General features: G+C 41.9%; 1 protein-coding gene across 1 annotated transcript in view; it reads right to left on the minus strand.

The window, feature by feature from the left end:
* Positions 1 to 902: 902 nt before the first annotated feature.
* The window catches only part of sh3rf1 (SH3 domain containing ring finger 1), a 48,749-nt gene continuing 36,847 nt past the window's right edge, over positions 903 to 12,804 (minus strand). Inside the window, exons 6-12 of the mRNA XM_026157752.1 lie at positions 9,678 to 9,788; positions 6,550 to 6,677; positions 5,672 to 5,842; positions 4,036 to 4,319; positions 3,632 to 3,951; positions 2,831 to 3,177; positions 903 to 2,558 (exon numbers count right to left, since the gene is read on the minus strand). Of these exons, the coding sequence (XP_026013537.1) occupies positions 2,390 to 2,558; positions 2,831 to 3,177; positions 3,632 to 3,951; positions 4,036 to 4,319; positions 5,672 to 5,842; positions 6,550 to 6,677; positions 9,678 to 9,788 (1,530 nt within the window). The 3' untranslated portion in view covers positions 903 to 2,389. The remainder of the gene's footprint in view (positions 2,559 to 2,830; positions 3,178 to 3,631; positions 3,952 to 4,035; positions 4,320 to 5,671; positions 5,843 to 6,549; positions 6,678 to 9,677; positions 9,789 to 12,804) is intronic.

Genomic DNA, 12,804 nt, shown 5'->3' on the forward strand with positions numbered 1-12,804 from the left:
ATCAAGCAAACACAGTTATCTTTTTTACACTGTTGTACGTTTAGTCCTCTAAACTGGAAGTGAGTTTGGGGTTTTTTGTTTTTTTTTTTAAAGTTGACACGATCAATCTAAAGGTTTCTGTCAAAAGTGATGTATGACAGAGGTGCCAGCTGGATCGGCTCTTTGGCTTTCCATTGCACTCGCCTCTCCTCTTCTTGATTCCATTGTCGTCTAATGATGCCGTCTCACAGAGGACACCGGCCGGATGGACCGGAAGTTCCTACTGTAACACCATGCTTCCCAAATTATGTGAACAATATATAAAATTCAGGAAAATCCCCAATAAAAACACATTTTGTTTAAATTTCTTTAAGTTAATAACTAAAAGATAACCAGATTAAAACTGTTAACATAATAATAGAGAAACCATCTGTCCACTTCCTTCTACCTATCCAATTCCTGCTGTCAATAGGCAAGATGTGGGGTACAGTCTATTACAGGTTTAACACAGATTGACAGACATCCATTCATGCTCACATTCACACTAGTTCAGCTAAAAATGGAAGTCTAAGGACTGTGGATGAAGCTGGAACACCTGGAGAGAAACCACATAGAACATACAAACTGCACAGAAATGCCCCAACTCACTGCTGGATTTGAACCCAGGACCTTCTTAGAGTGAAAAACCGCATGCCTCCTGAACAATTTTGGCTCCTCTATCATCAAAAGCCTTTTGTTTGTTAGGTGCAGCCAATCAGATAAAAGCTGGTTTAAAAGTAGAGGAACTAAACTGCTTGTTTCAGAGGAAGAACTTAGAGGCTGCACCAATGCCCAGTATAAGATAAAGAAGGATTATTTCCAACTGTGAGTTGTGCAAAGCTAATACTCGAGTCCAAAATTAAAAATGAGCATAACTGGTCAACTTCAAGGCAAAGAAGAATGATCTTTTATGAAGATTACACTTTCATTTTTTTTAAAAGTATTCTAAAATTGCTAATTCATTTTCAGTTCAACAAGCACCGAACCTACAGCCAAATCCCCTCCAATCACTAAGAAATCTTATAGTAATTCAAGTCAGTACAACAATTAACAGAAAAACAAGAAACAAACTTTGAATCGCTTAACCATGAAAAACAGGGGGGGAAAAAAATCAAGGGCTCAATGTGATTGATTTCAATAAAAACTTGTGATTGGATTCAACAGATTGAATGCACCTCTTCCTGTGGAGTGATACAACATGCTACTTTAGGCAAACATTCTGTGCTTTAGCTAGCAGTGTTTCTTATTGCCACAAGTCACATTAGGAATGAGTTCGTGTTCACAAACGGAGCCCGTTGAGGGGCGACTGTGTCCGATTAGTTATATGACACTCTCTCTACGAGCAGCAGGTGTCAGCGTCTCTGAAATGTGTAGCTAACATAAAATAAATACACACTGAAAGGAATCGGCCGTGCACTGTTACTGAAATGTTATGTCGCTCCCGTGATGGAGCGCTCTGTCCAGGTTTGGCTACTGCCGAGGGAGGTTAGGAGAGCAGCTACTCTGGTCAGTAAATAAGAAGAAGGTACAAAGTAAGCATCATTTGAGTCCATTTTGGAGTGTGTTTTTCGCATATTAAAAACGGCAGAGCCAAACAGTCCCGCAGCACTTTGTCTCCTGCGGATGGCTTTGCTAATCACATGCAAATGTTTGATCAATGCAGTATCAGCCCTTTACACTGCAACCACACTGCGAGAAAAAACTAGATGCCTGTGAATGGCACACAGAAATAATTTGTCAAAGCGGAGTACTCAAATGTGCAATACAGCAGATCTCTGTTAGGATCCCCCGGATTCAATAATGCCTTCGGAGGAGGAGAAGTATCTTATTTTCTACTCTGCAGCACAATTTGTTCTGATCTGTTCCACCTAATACAACTGCCTTCTGACAGTCTGAACAGCAGTCATATAGAGAAAAGCAAATCTGATGTATTAAAATAAGGCGTGTGCTTTACTTAACCCCTTAACATGTGGCACTACAAAAAGGTTGATCTATGAAATAAGTTAAAATGTGTAACATACGGATAAACAGTTCATATTGGATGTTTTAGGACTAATCATATTTGTGTCCTAATGTACAATAAAGTGAGGAACAGTACAAGGCACACATTTAACAGTTGAATTGTTACAAAGATATAAATAACCAACAAAAAAAAAGTAAAGAAAAGTTCATGAATAGTGTGTGCTCTCCTCTAACTCTGTCCAATGTGCTTTCATTGATTTTTCTCTGCAGCGCTCTCGAGTGGTCTATTTCAAGACTTGAAGTGTCATCGTGGTTGACCTGTCCAAGCAACCTTGGGAGCAGTGACACCTTAACGAGGCTAGCAGCAGTCAGATGGATCACTGTGTGTTTGTGTGTATACGTGCGTGTATTAAATGATGTCTACAAAGCTGCCAGGGAACAGTCCCGTCCTGCCATTCCTCTGCAGCGTGCCTTTGAACCAGCCATCTTCCCTCTTCCTGTGAACAAACACAATGTCGCCCTCCTTAAGTTCCAGCTCTGCTTCGCTCTGGGGAGGATATGATACAACCACCCTGTACCTGAAAGAGAATAGCCAGGCAGATGGTGAATGATACACACTGCAACAATGGCAATGAGTGTGTCCTGGAAACAGATTTAAAAACAACAAACAACATGCACACATGGAAAAATTTGAGTGTATATATCCCACTCAAACTGAACTGAATTAGGAACACCATAACATGGACACAAAGTTCTAGTCTAAACAGGCCTTCATGAATCTGGCTATTGCTTGATCTAGTTGTACAGATAAACAATAATCTGAAACAGTCCAAAGAAACAGCGCATTTACCTCTCACATATGATGGGACGTGCGTCATGCTGTTGAGATAAAAGAGAGGAGCAGGGCTGGCGGGGAGGAGGAGCGATAGGAACACATCCATCAAGGGGACTGCTCTTCCGATGGGAGGACTCTGGGACTGAGGAGGAGGAGGATGACGAGGCAGAAGCAGCAGCAGGTTCAGAGTCCAGGCAGCTCGCTGGGCCAGAGGAAGGGGAGGTGTCAGGGCCCACAGCGCCATGTAGCAGCTCTCCAGCAGCAGCGGCCTGCTCAGCCTCAAGGGTAGGAGAGGAGGGGGGCGAAGGGCGAGACTTCTTCTTATTGGAGGACAACAGCTTCAGAAGACTTTTCTTTTCTCTCTGCAAAATGAAGACAAGCATTTTTTTTTTTTTTACCCCTGAGGCGATGAGAAGTAATTTTCAGACGCGCAGACAGACATAATCTAATGTCTGGACCTGTTCGTTTCTCCCTACGCAAACGAAAAACTGTGGTGGGACAAATTCCAATTTTTTATTTTTTATTTTTGCAGGCAAGGTAGATGTGTAAAAACATGGCATCTATTTGTTAAGCAGACATTAAAATATATATATATATAACAGCCCTCCTTGTTGTTCCTACTGGTGAATCATCCCTGCATGATTAACATTTAAATAAAAATTAAGTCTCCCAGGGCATTTCAATCATCTGCTACAAATGAAGACATTCATTACTATGATGGAAAAAAACAAAACAGGTATCTATTAAAAACACAAACAGCAACAGACAATTGGAGACCATTTAAATTCTTCCAGAGTGTCTAAAAACAAATCCAACCTTGATGTCTTTATCCAGTCTGCAGGCAGGAGCTGCATTGTTAGATGTGGGATTGAGAGCGGAGTTGCTCCCAGGGTTGACAGGCACAGCGAGGACAGGTACAGGTCTCAAAGCGTCACTATCCAAAGATGCAGCGCTGACATTGGGTGGGGTCAAGGAGGCAGCTGCGCAGCCCATTGCCACCCCTACTCGAGTGCAGCCTTGTGCAGGGCTTGACCCGGGCTGCGAGCACACTGCGAGGTGTGGGAGATACGTCACGGGTGTTGCAGACTGTATTGGTGTCACTGCTGCTGTGGGCCTGTCCTGACTGTGACATGCAGCTGTAAATTCAATATATGAAAATTAAAGGTTTAAATTTGTCTTCATACAAAAGGACAAAATCCATTTTAAGCCAGTGAGTTTACCTGTCCTGACCGCGTTGCGAGCCTGATTCACGGTCATCTGGGAGGTGACGTGCAGTGAGACTTTTGGCTGTTGGCCTGTGGCTGTTTGAGCTGTGGTGACCACCGCTGCAGGCTGGGAGTTGGCAGGTGCAACGGCGGGGCATACAGTCAGCGGTTTGTTAAAATCAGGCCCTGAAACAATGGCTCCAAGGGGAGCAGAAGAAGGGCTGACGATGGTGACACCTCTGCCTGCCTGAGTGCACAGACTCAAGGGCACTTTGGGCTGAGAGCTCCCAGACGCTGTCCTGCAGAGGGAGAGAGGAAGTAAAAAGGTGTAAGACACAGTGCAGCTTTATATGATGAGATGCATCTTTAGTGTGAAGTGTGCCCGGCAGCTCTAGTGTGTGCACTAGCATCCAGAACACCAATATATTAGAGTTTCAGAAAAGATTAATCACAGCCTGGACAACTAAGATTTCAGTACATCAAATATAAGATCCTGACTTTATGATAACCAAATATTCCAGTAGAGCAGATTGTTCTCTCTGGTTTGGAGGACAGTTGTTGCCCCAAATAAGAAAGTATAAATATTTCAGGATCTTTAAAAGTGATGGTGAGGGCAGTGTCTGAAAATAACAAGACTGCGGGTACAAGCTAACATAATTAGCTAACCCACTGGGTGGCTGGGCTAAGCCTTAGACACAAGGTGAAGAGCTCAGAGTGGAGATGCTGCTCCTTTGTGTCAAAAAGGAGACCGCTCATCCTTACAAGGATGCCACCTGGATGTTTCCCTTAGGAAGTTTACGAGCTGTACCCAACCGATAGACCCAGAACTCACTGGGGATTACACAGCTCTCCTGGCTGGCTTGAGAACACCTCGAGATCCCCTAGGAGGAATTGGAAAACATTGCTGGGAAAAGCGAGGTCTGGAATACCCGGCTTCGCCAGCAGTCACTGTGACCTGACTTCAGATAAGCGGAAGATTATAAATGGACAAATAAAAATGCACAGCACCATAGCTCTGTTTTTAGAAGGATCATTTCCAGATTTAAGTAGCTTACCACTACCCGATCCACCTCATAAACACTTTTCTGTCGATGATGCCTGGACAACACTTTTGATTTTAGCACCTGGAGGAGCAGCTGTACCAATCATTTTATTGACCCTGAAAGAATCTGGAAAGTTTTAAGTCTGTGTGCCTCTCTGTGGTTGTTTGGAACTGAAGTAGCATTTAGTAAATTACATTAGCCATAAGAAGGTAAAGATTTCTGGTCTTAAACTGTGACTAATAAGAGTCACGGTTATGGTTTAAATTGACCATAAACCAAAAACTTGCTAAAACCTTAAATGAGGTCTACAATTTTGTCAGACTGAAAGCTGAATGCAGGAAAACAAAAAACTCTCATGAGGAATTTATGCAGCAAAATGTATTTTTTATGGGAGTTATTCTTTGCTAAGCTGGTTCAATAACTCAGCAAAAAGCATTTGTGCAGAATAAACATCAGGTGTGGCTTTATCAATAAAACACAGCATACTTTACACTATCAGCAAACTGGAGGAATTTTTATGCTATAGCTTTGCATCATAAACAAAAGGATGTGAAAGCGAGTGCACCTGTGTGTGTGTGTATACAGTACGCTGATAAGAATAACCTGACCTGCTGACGGGGCTCATGTAGTTCCCAGGAAACACTCCAATCTTGCCCGTGTGCATGGACGTGCCCTTGAACCAGCCATCCTGACAGCGTTCCAGCACCAGAAACATCTCTCCTTTCCTCAGCTCCAGTTCATCCTCCTTTCGAGGAGTGTAGGGAAACATTGCCACATAGCTGCATGAAAAACAAACAAAGATGAGACATTTACCAGACACATAGATGGCTTTCATGGCGGACTTTCTCCCCTCTGGAATAAAAGCATGCCATTTGCTTTGCGTTCATCCCATCATCCAGTACATCTGTCATCAGCTCCTCTGGGAGCCTCCAGCAAAGACAGTGCCCTCTGACCCAGAGAAAATCTGCACTGGAGGACAAAACAATTTGTGGGTCATGTCTCTGCCGCTGCCAAAAAAAAAACAGGCCTCAGCTGGGATGTTTTCAGTCTGATTTCAGTGTTGTCTGCGAGGGAACATAAATGGATGAGTCTGACATGCATGCAATGGCAGGAAAACAGGCATGAGTGGATCTAATTCTTATCAGGTGGTGGTTTGTCTTCAGGGAGTAATGAGGGTAAAAGGTGAAAGGGTCAAAAGTGAGGGGTCACCGAGTGGATGGACCAATGGGACCCAGGAGACTGTCACTCCCAGACTTTGACCCCTTCACCTGAGCAGAAGCTCACACTCTGCAGACTCTCAACTGACAGATGAGGGGGAGGGAGGGAGAAAGAGGGGGCTGTGTGAGAGACAGATGAGGATTTCCTCCCTCTGATCCGAGCATGTGCATTAAGGCTTTGGGCCATCAGTGCACAAACCGCTTGTGACATTTCACTGCACATTTCAGAAGACTGCATATTTTCATGTGGGACTGTTTTTATTACTCACACTGTGGGTCTTTGTCTCCCACTTTGGTCGCTTATGCTGGGGGAGGGTCTCTGTCCGGCAGCCAGCGAATATGCAGCTCCACCGACGGAGGACTGGGGGGGAGGCGGTGGGGGTGGTGGGAGAGCATCCTATAGAGGAAAGGAAAAAAAAAAAAATCACATTATTTTTCACTATGTCACTTATTTCCTCTCAGTTTGAATCAGAAAGATCAGGAAAAAAAGCAGAATGGACCACAGGAAGAAGAAAAAAACCAAACAGACTGCACGTTGCATAAGCACAGAAACCAGTTTGTTTATGAGAAACAAAGGAAGAAGAAGAATGAGAGATCATCTGTCATTTGGGTTATTCCCTCCAGCTGTCAACACCAGGGAGAGTGGTTTGGCAGCCTCCGTCGTCTCGTCCCCGACGTCCCATTGCAACGGAGGATCTCCTTTTCTGCTTGTTTGTTTGTTGCTAGGACACCACATAGCTTGATGTTAAATCCATTGCAGTATTTAATTGGGAACATATGAAGTGAAAAGCATGTCTGTTGGCACACTTGAGAGCAACCCTCAAACCAGTCATGAGTAGATTCATCTTGACTCACTTGTTTTCCCTTGGTGAACGTCTTTAAGGTCAAAAGAGGCTCAAGCTTTTGACTGGAGGCCTTTAGGGGATTTTCTTTGTATGTCTTTTGTGCTTCTAGGATTACAGGATTAAAATATAAGTCACTAACTTCCTCTGTCACCACACAAAGCAGAAGTACAATTTTAGAAAGAAGTCAAAAATTCACAAGATTAATTTTTCATGTTTGAAAATTATAAACTTGTTATCTGATGTCTGCCTTTGTCTGCTGTCCAGCCTCCATTGCACTCTACCTTAAAATCTGTTACGATGGATGGGCAAACCAAAGGACAGCAAACACATATTTATTCAGGATATGCTCAGTTGAGCCATATGGATCACAGCTACCAGATGCTTGACAACAGGCTTCCCTTCCAGGTCCAGGAGGAAACTTTTTAGTGCTCGCCCAAGTTCTCCATCTCTTTGGTGGTATCATTGGAGCATCTAAACAAGATGCTTTCTGGCTGCTTTCCTGTGGAGATTATTGGGCATGCTCAATTTGAAGGAGGTCTAGGATAGATCTAGAATGTTTTATGTGGCTTGGGAACCCCTCAAGAGCAGGAGGAAGCAAAAAGTGTTACCCTGCTTAGCCTGCTACCAACAAAACCCAACTTCACATAAGCAAAATTGAATAGAAGGATCTGTCTTTAACAGCTTTGTTTTTCTCTTTTAAAAAAATAAATGGAAAATGACATTCTTTTACAACAGCAAAAATGGCCCCTGAAGCTTTTCAAACAGATGTTCTTGTTATCTTTCAATACATAATATTCTTTTTAGTGGAAATTTGTTCTTCTGAATAAAGATCAAACAGATTAAATTTTGGGTCTAGTGAAACTTCATCTTATTTTTTTCCTCTTCACATCGCTTTGAGCTCTTCCCAAACCCTTTTATTCTTTCTACATTCCAAAATGGTGACAAAATGTCCTTTTAACTTGCGTATATTTAGTACTTATGGCTGGCATATTTTTTAATAACAATTTAACCTGGCAGGACCAACATATATTGGCATTAACCGGTTATAATTTGTGTTCAAACTTTGGTTATGAATCCTTTTGTTTTCTCTTTGCCATGAGTCGTAGTTTTGGAGTCAGTTAATCCGGGTTTATAATTAACTTTGGAAATGAAACACAGTAAATAATCAAAAAAAAAAGAGAAAACAACACATCATTATAAAATCGTAAACTGTTAAAAAAAAAAAAAAAAACCCAGATGAAGTCCCAGTGTGTTGGAATGATGCTGAAGAGGACTCTCCTATCCAGGAGCGAGATGAGTCTTCCCAAACCGAATGCTGGCAGTTCTGCACAGCAGAGTAATAGCTTCCATGACACACTGGGGGAGGAGAGTGGCACTCAGACAGCCCTGCGGTGTGCGTACGGGCTGTGTGTATGTGTGAGTGTCGATGTGCGTTTCGGTTCGCTGCCGACGCTTGAGCTGAGATAATTAGGTTGCCTGCAGGCTGGAGAAATCATCTGTACAAAAACATCATGTTGGGTTCCCAAGTGAAGCGGAGAGCGCAACCTTTTGTGTACACATTCCTGCTCATTCAGAAACTCCACATGCCAGAGCATACACACAGACAGACAGGAAGTGTACGTGCTGCTTTGCGTGGGCTGCAGGGACTTCTTGACATTTTTAGCTGCACTCATTCTTTTTCCCTCTACACATAGGTGTTGTTAAAAAGTTGTTTGCAAAGTGTAGAATTGTAAAAACCATTATCGGCACAGAATACAGATGAACAAAACTTTGTCTAAAAGACCCTGACATAAACGGATGTCTGGCCAATCATCGGCAACACGTTTTAACGCTTTGAGGTTTAAGTCTTCATTGATGGTAACCGCAAACCTACATTTTAATCCTACAGGTGATAGAGACGATAACTTAGACCTCAGGGGATTACTGGATCAGTTAATCCAATCTCAATAGAATAACCGGTATAATGTATGCCATTGCCAGATGATGTTATGCTGTTTTTGAAAGTCTGGAGTGACATAAGAAGTGTACTAAATGTTGGGCTTCTACCACTCTTTACAAGCCCTGCAATACAGTCCATCTAAGCTCCGGTAGGCCTGACGGTGCATTCACACTTTGACCTTGAGATCAAGGCTACCGGCCACTGAAATTTTTAGTAGATACACTTAAGTTGTGAATGTGAAAATCCTGAGTGACTTCCTTCTCCAGTTATCACCTTGAGGTCAGGGTCACTGAGATTCAAAGTCGTCCAAGATTTTTAGTAGATGCACTTATAGCATCAATTTCAAATTCCTACGTTGCTTCGTTTTCTAGTTGTCATATTGACAAACTTGGGTGTCCACGTTGCCCGCCTGGCAGGTTGACAACAATGCCCTATCAGCCTTTTACAGGCTGAGGGGTAAAAAGAGGTTATGGTGGGTGGATGTCTTTCTACTAAATTAACCAACAACAAGAGAACCAATGATCATTAGACCACTTAAGTCCCCAGTAACAATCAACATTTACTTTAAAATTCATACAAATGCTGTCTTGAGCAATTTTTTTTAAAGTCTTACCACAGGGATGGATGTGTAGCTCGTCTCTGAGGGAAATGTGAAGACGGTTGCTGTAGTAACAGGACTGCTAGGAGGCGGGGTCACAATTAGGCCAGTTGTGCAAATATGTACCTGTCAACAAAAGACAAATGTAGACCATTAAAAACACTGCAACGACTCCTCACACACAAAGAATAGAAATGAGCTCCAGCTATTCTGATTAATTACACCTACAGGATGAGGACATATGTGCATCACCGCTGATCCCAGCACAGAGTGTTTATGGCACAGATTTGGATGTCAGTACAGCTAAATAACTGTGCAACAACTGGGGTTTTTGACCCTAGATTTTAGTTAGGTTTATTGCTGTATATTTACTTCTTAGTTTGCCCTTTGTTTTGGTCATTTTGTTTTGTATTCGAGCTTCTAACTCCTGTTATCTTTTCCAGGATTTTATTCTTTCCTGTCTCAGTTCTGTTTCCTTTTGTGATTCATAAATAGATATAGTTTAAATATAATAATTATATTATATTAAATTTAAAAAAAAATGTAAGAAGTTAATATAATAAGCTAAATAAGATAATTAGCTGAGCTTCAGTTTTTCATCCTGTGTTCACCGTCTCCCTTTCCGTGTTAGGTATTTAATTGTTTTATGACTTCCCATTTTATACTGGTAGTTTCTGTCACTGGGACCTCTTTTCTAGTTTCGCTTCCCCTGTCTCATCATCTTGGATTTGTTTCGGCTGTGTCTTGTAGCCCGATGTTTCCCATCTCCCTGAAACCAGTTTGCATTAGTCCTTTGTTGCATTGCACCATTTGTTCACAGTCTTTCTGCCATGAACACAACATTGGAAAACCTCCCCTGTACCCTTAATGATAAGTTTAAACACCTGAGTGTATATCAATAAACGGTTCGCTGACCACTGGAATGGTCTCCGAGTAGCTGCATTCATGACTTTGGACTGCAGCTGGTGGTTTTTCTTTTGTTGTGCAGCCTCTGTGAGGTCTGCGTAGAGCAACATATGAAGCAGGTTTTCACCGCCTCCAGATTCATGTTAGAAATTCCATCTAGTTAGCAGCAGATATCCAGATCTGTTTCAGCTGTAGTCCAACACAGGAAAGAGAAGAGACTCACTGGAAAAAGTGAAAAGAGTTTATAGCGCCTGAACTTTAAAAGAAGTGAGGGGACTGTCGATAATAAGCCTTGTGACAGGACCCTACAACCCTCCACTCTCCCGTGACCTTGAAGTGGACGGATGTATTGTCAACAATCAAGATTTCTCTTGCACGCAATAATTTTGGTGCTCTCCAAAAAGATTTTGGTCTTACTAATAAAAATCACCAGGAAAATGATAAAAATATACTTTTAAGCATTTTTCTTTCAGTTGAATCTCATTTACTAAATCACATGACACATTTTCTTCTTATCAAAAGGCCAAAAATAACAGGAATGGGCAAACATTTGTGTTAATTAGGGTAAGAGAGACTCACTGTAGTAACTACACACAGCTCAATTGTGCCTATTAGCATAATCACCCCCACAAGGCCAGTTTTTATTCAGGCAATAACGAGCGCTAGTAAATCTAATGCAGATGCCGTAGTTCTAACAGGCGGATTAAAAACTACAAAATTCTATAAAAACACGTCTACGGTCTATGTGTGGGAGAAAACTGACGTGAAAAATTACCCTGTGACTCGCCTGTCACATTGTGTGTAAATGACTCTCACTGAAACAGTGACGCACATGTGTGGCTTTTTATTCCAGTTATAACCACAAAGTTGGCCTCATGACCTTACAGGCCAACAAAAAAAAATCAGGTGACTGCACAGCAGGACATTTCATTGGACGTGTAAAGAGAGGCGGCTTTCCCAGTCAGTCATCCACATGAGTCATGATGGTGTGCTGGCAACAAGGCCATACTGTTGGACACACAATATCTCCCTGTAGCCTGTGGTCTCTCTCCATGGATGACTGCCTAAGACAGAGCCGCCTCCTAAGGTGTATTTTTCAGTAAGGAGGGCAAGAAAAATCTAACTCTGTACTCAAAAGTGGCACTGTTAGTGAAACGGCTGTCTGAAAAGAATAAATGCCAAAATACAAGGAGGGTGCACTATGTTAAATTAAATAAATACGTGTCCCTTGGGGTTTGTAGTCAAGGCTTTCAAACACGGCCTGTTTTCTTTGGCTTACCTTTGTCTATTGTTTGGGAATTGGAAGAAGAGGAGATGAGAAAAGGTAAACGGGAGACAGGAGACAAAATCTGTGCGTATAAAGCCTGGGGACTCTTTCTGTCGTGTTTTTATTAAACAAAGATCTATAAATCACACATATCATTAGCACTGTTGTCAGTAGGGGGGGGATCACTTTACGCAGACATATACAGGTTCTTTTATTCCTGAAATATCATGATAATGATTACTGGGATAAGGTCGTTATAAACCTGATTATGCCTTCTGCACAGACAGACGGCTTTGATGATACGTAAATCATATTTACATGAAAAGCTTTTAGTTTTAAAAAAAAGAAGAAAAAAGACAGGATGATCCTCAATATCCGCTTTACTGCAGACAAGCGCTCGCCTTGTCTCCCTCTCACAAAGCAGCACATAAACACTCACTGCAGATGAAAGATTAATGATTGAGCTTAATAGGGGGTTTTGGAACGTAGCATTTCTGAAAGTCTGCAGCAACCAGACAATGAAGTAAGTACGTTAAAAAAAGAGGAGAAGAAAACAAATACAAAAAAATCAGAAAGTAACAGAAAAAATGTTTTAGCTGCAAGCTCCCCAGACAACTCCCAGAACAACAAAATCTCTCTCAAAATAATAATAAACTACAAGCCTTATATTAACCTCCAACTCTACCATATTTTGATTAATGGATTCAACTACTGCATAATTTGTAGTTCAAAATAATCCTTCCACTTGTCTTGTGCTGGGTCTTGATGAAGCCCCTCAGTTCATGTTCTGTCAGAAAGAAGCCACTATAGCTATGCAGTGTCTTTAAAAATGAATATTTCTTACAGGCCTGAAAAGCAAAGCCTTAAACCTACATGAATTATCTCTGGCCAGCAGGAGGCGACTCCTCTGCCGCAAAAGCAAACTAGTTACCGTAAATGTCGGGCTATAAGCCGCTACTTTTTGCACAA

The sequence above is a fragment of the Astatotilapia calliptera genome, chromosome 23, assembly GCF_900246225.1.
Source record: "Astatotilapia calliptera chromosome 23, fAstCal1.2, whole genome shotgun sequence".
NCBI lineage: Eukaryota > Metazoa > Chordata > Actinopteri > Cichliformes > Cichlidae > Astatotilapia > Astatotilapia calliptera.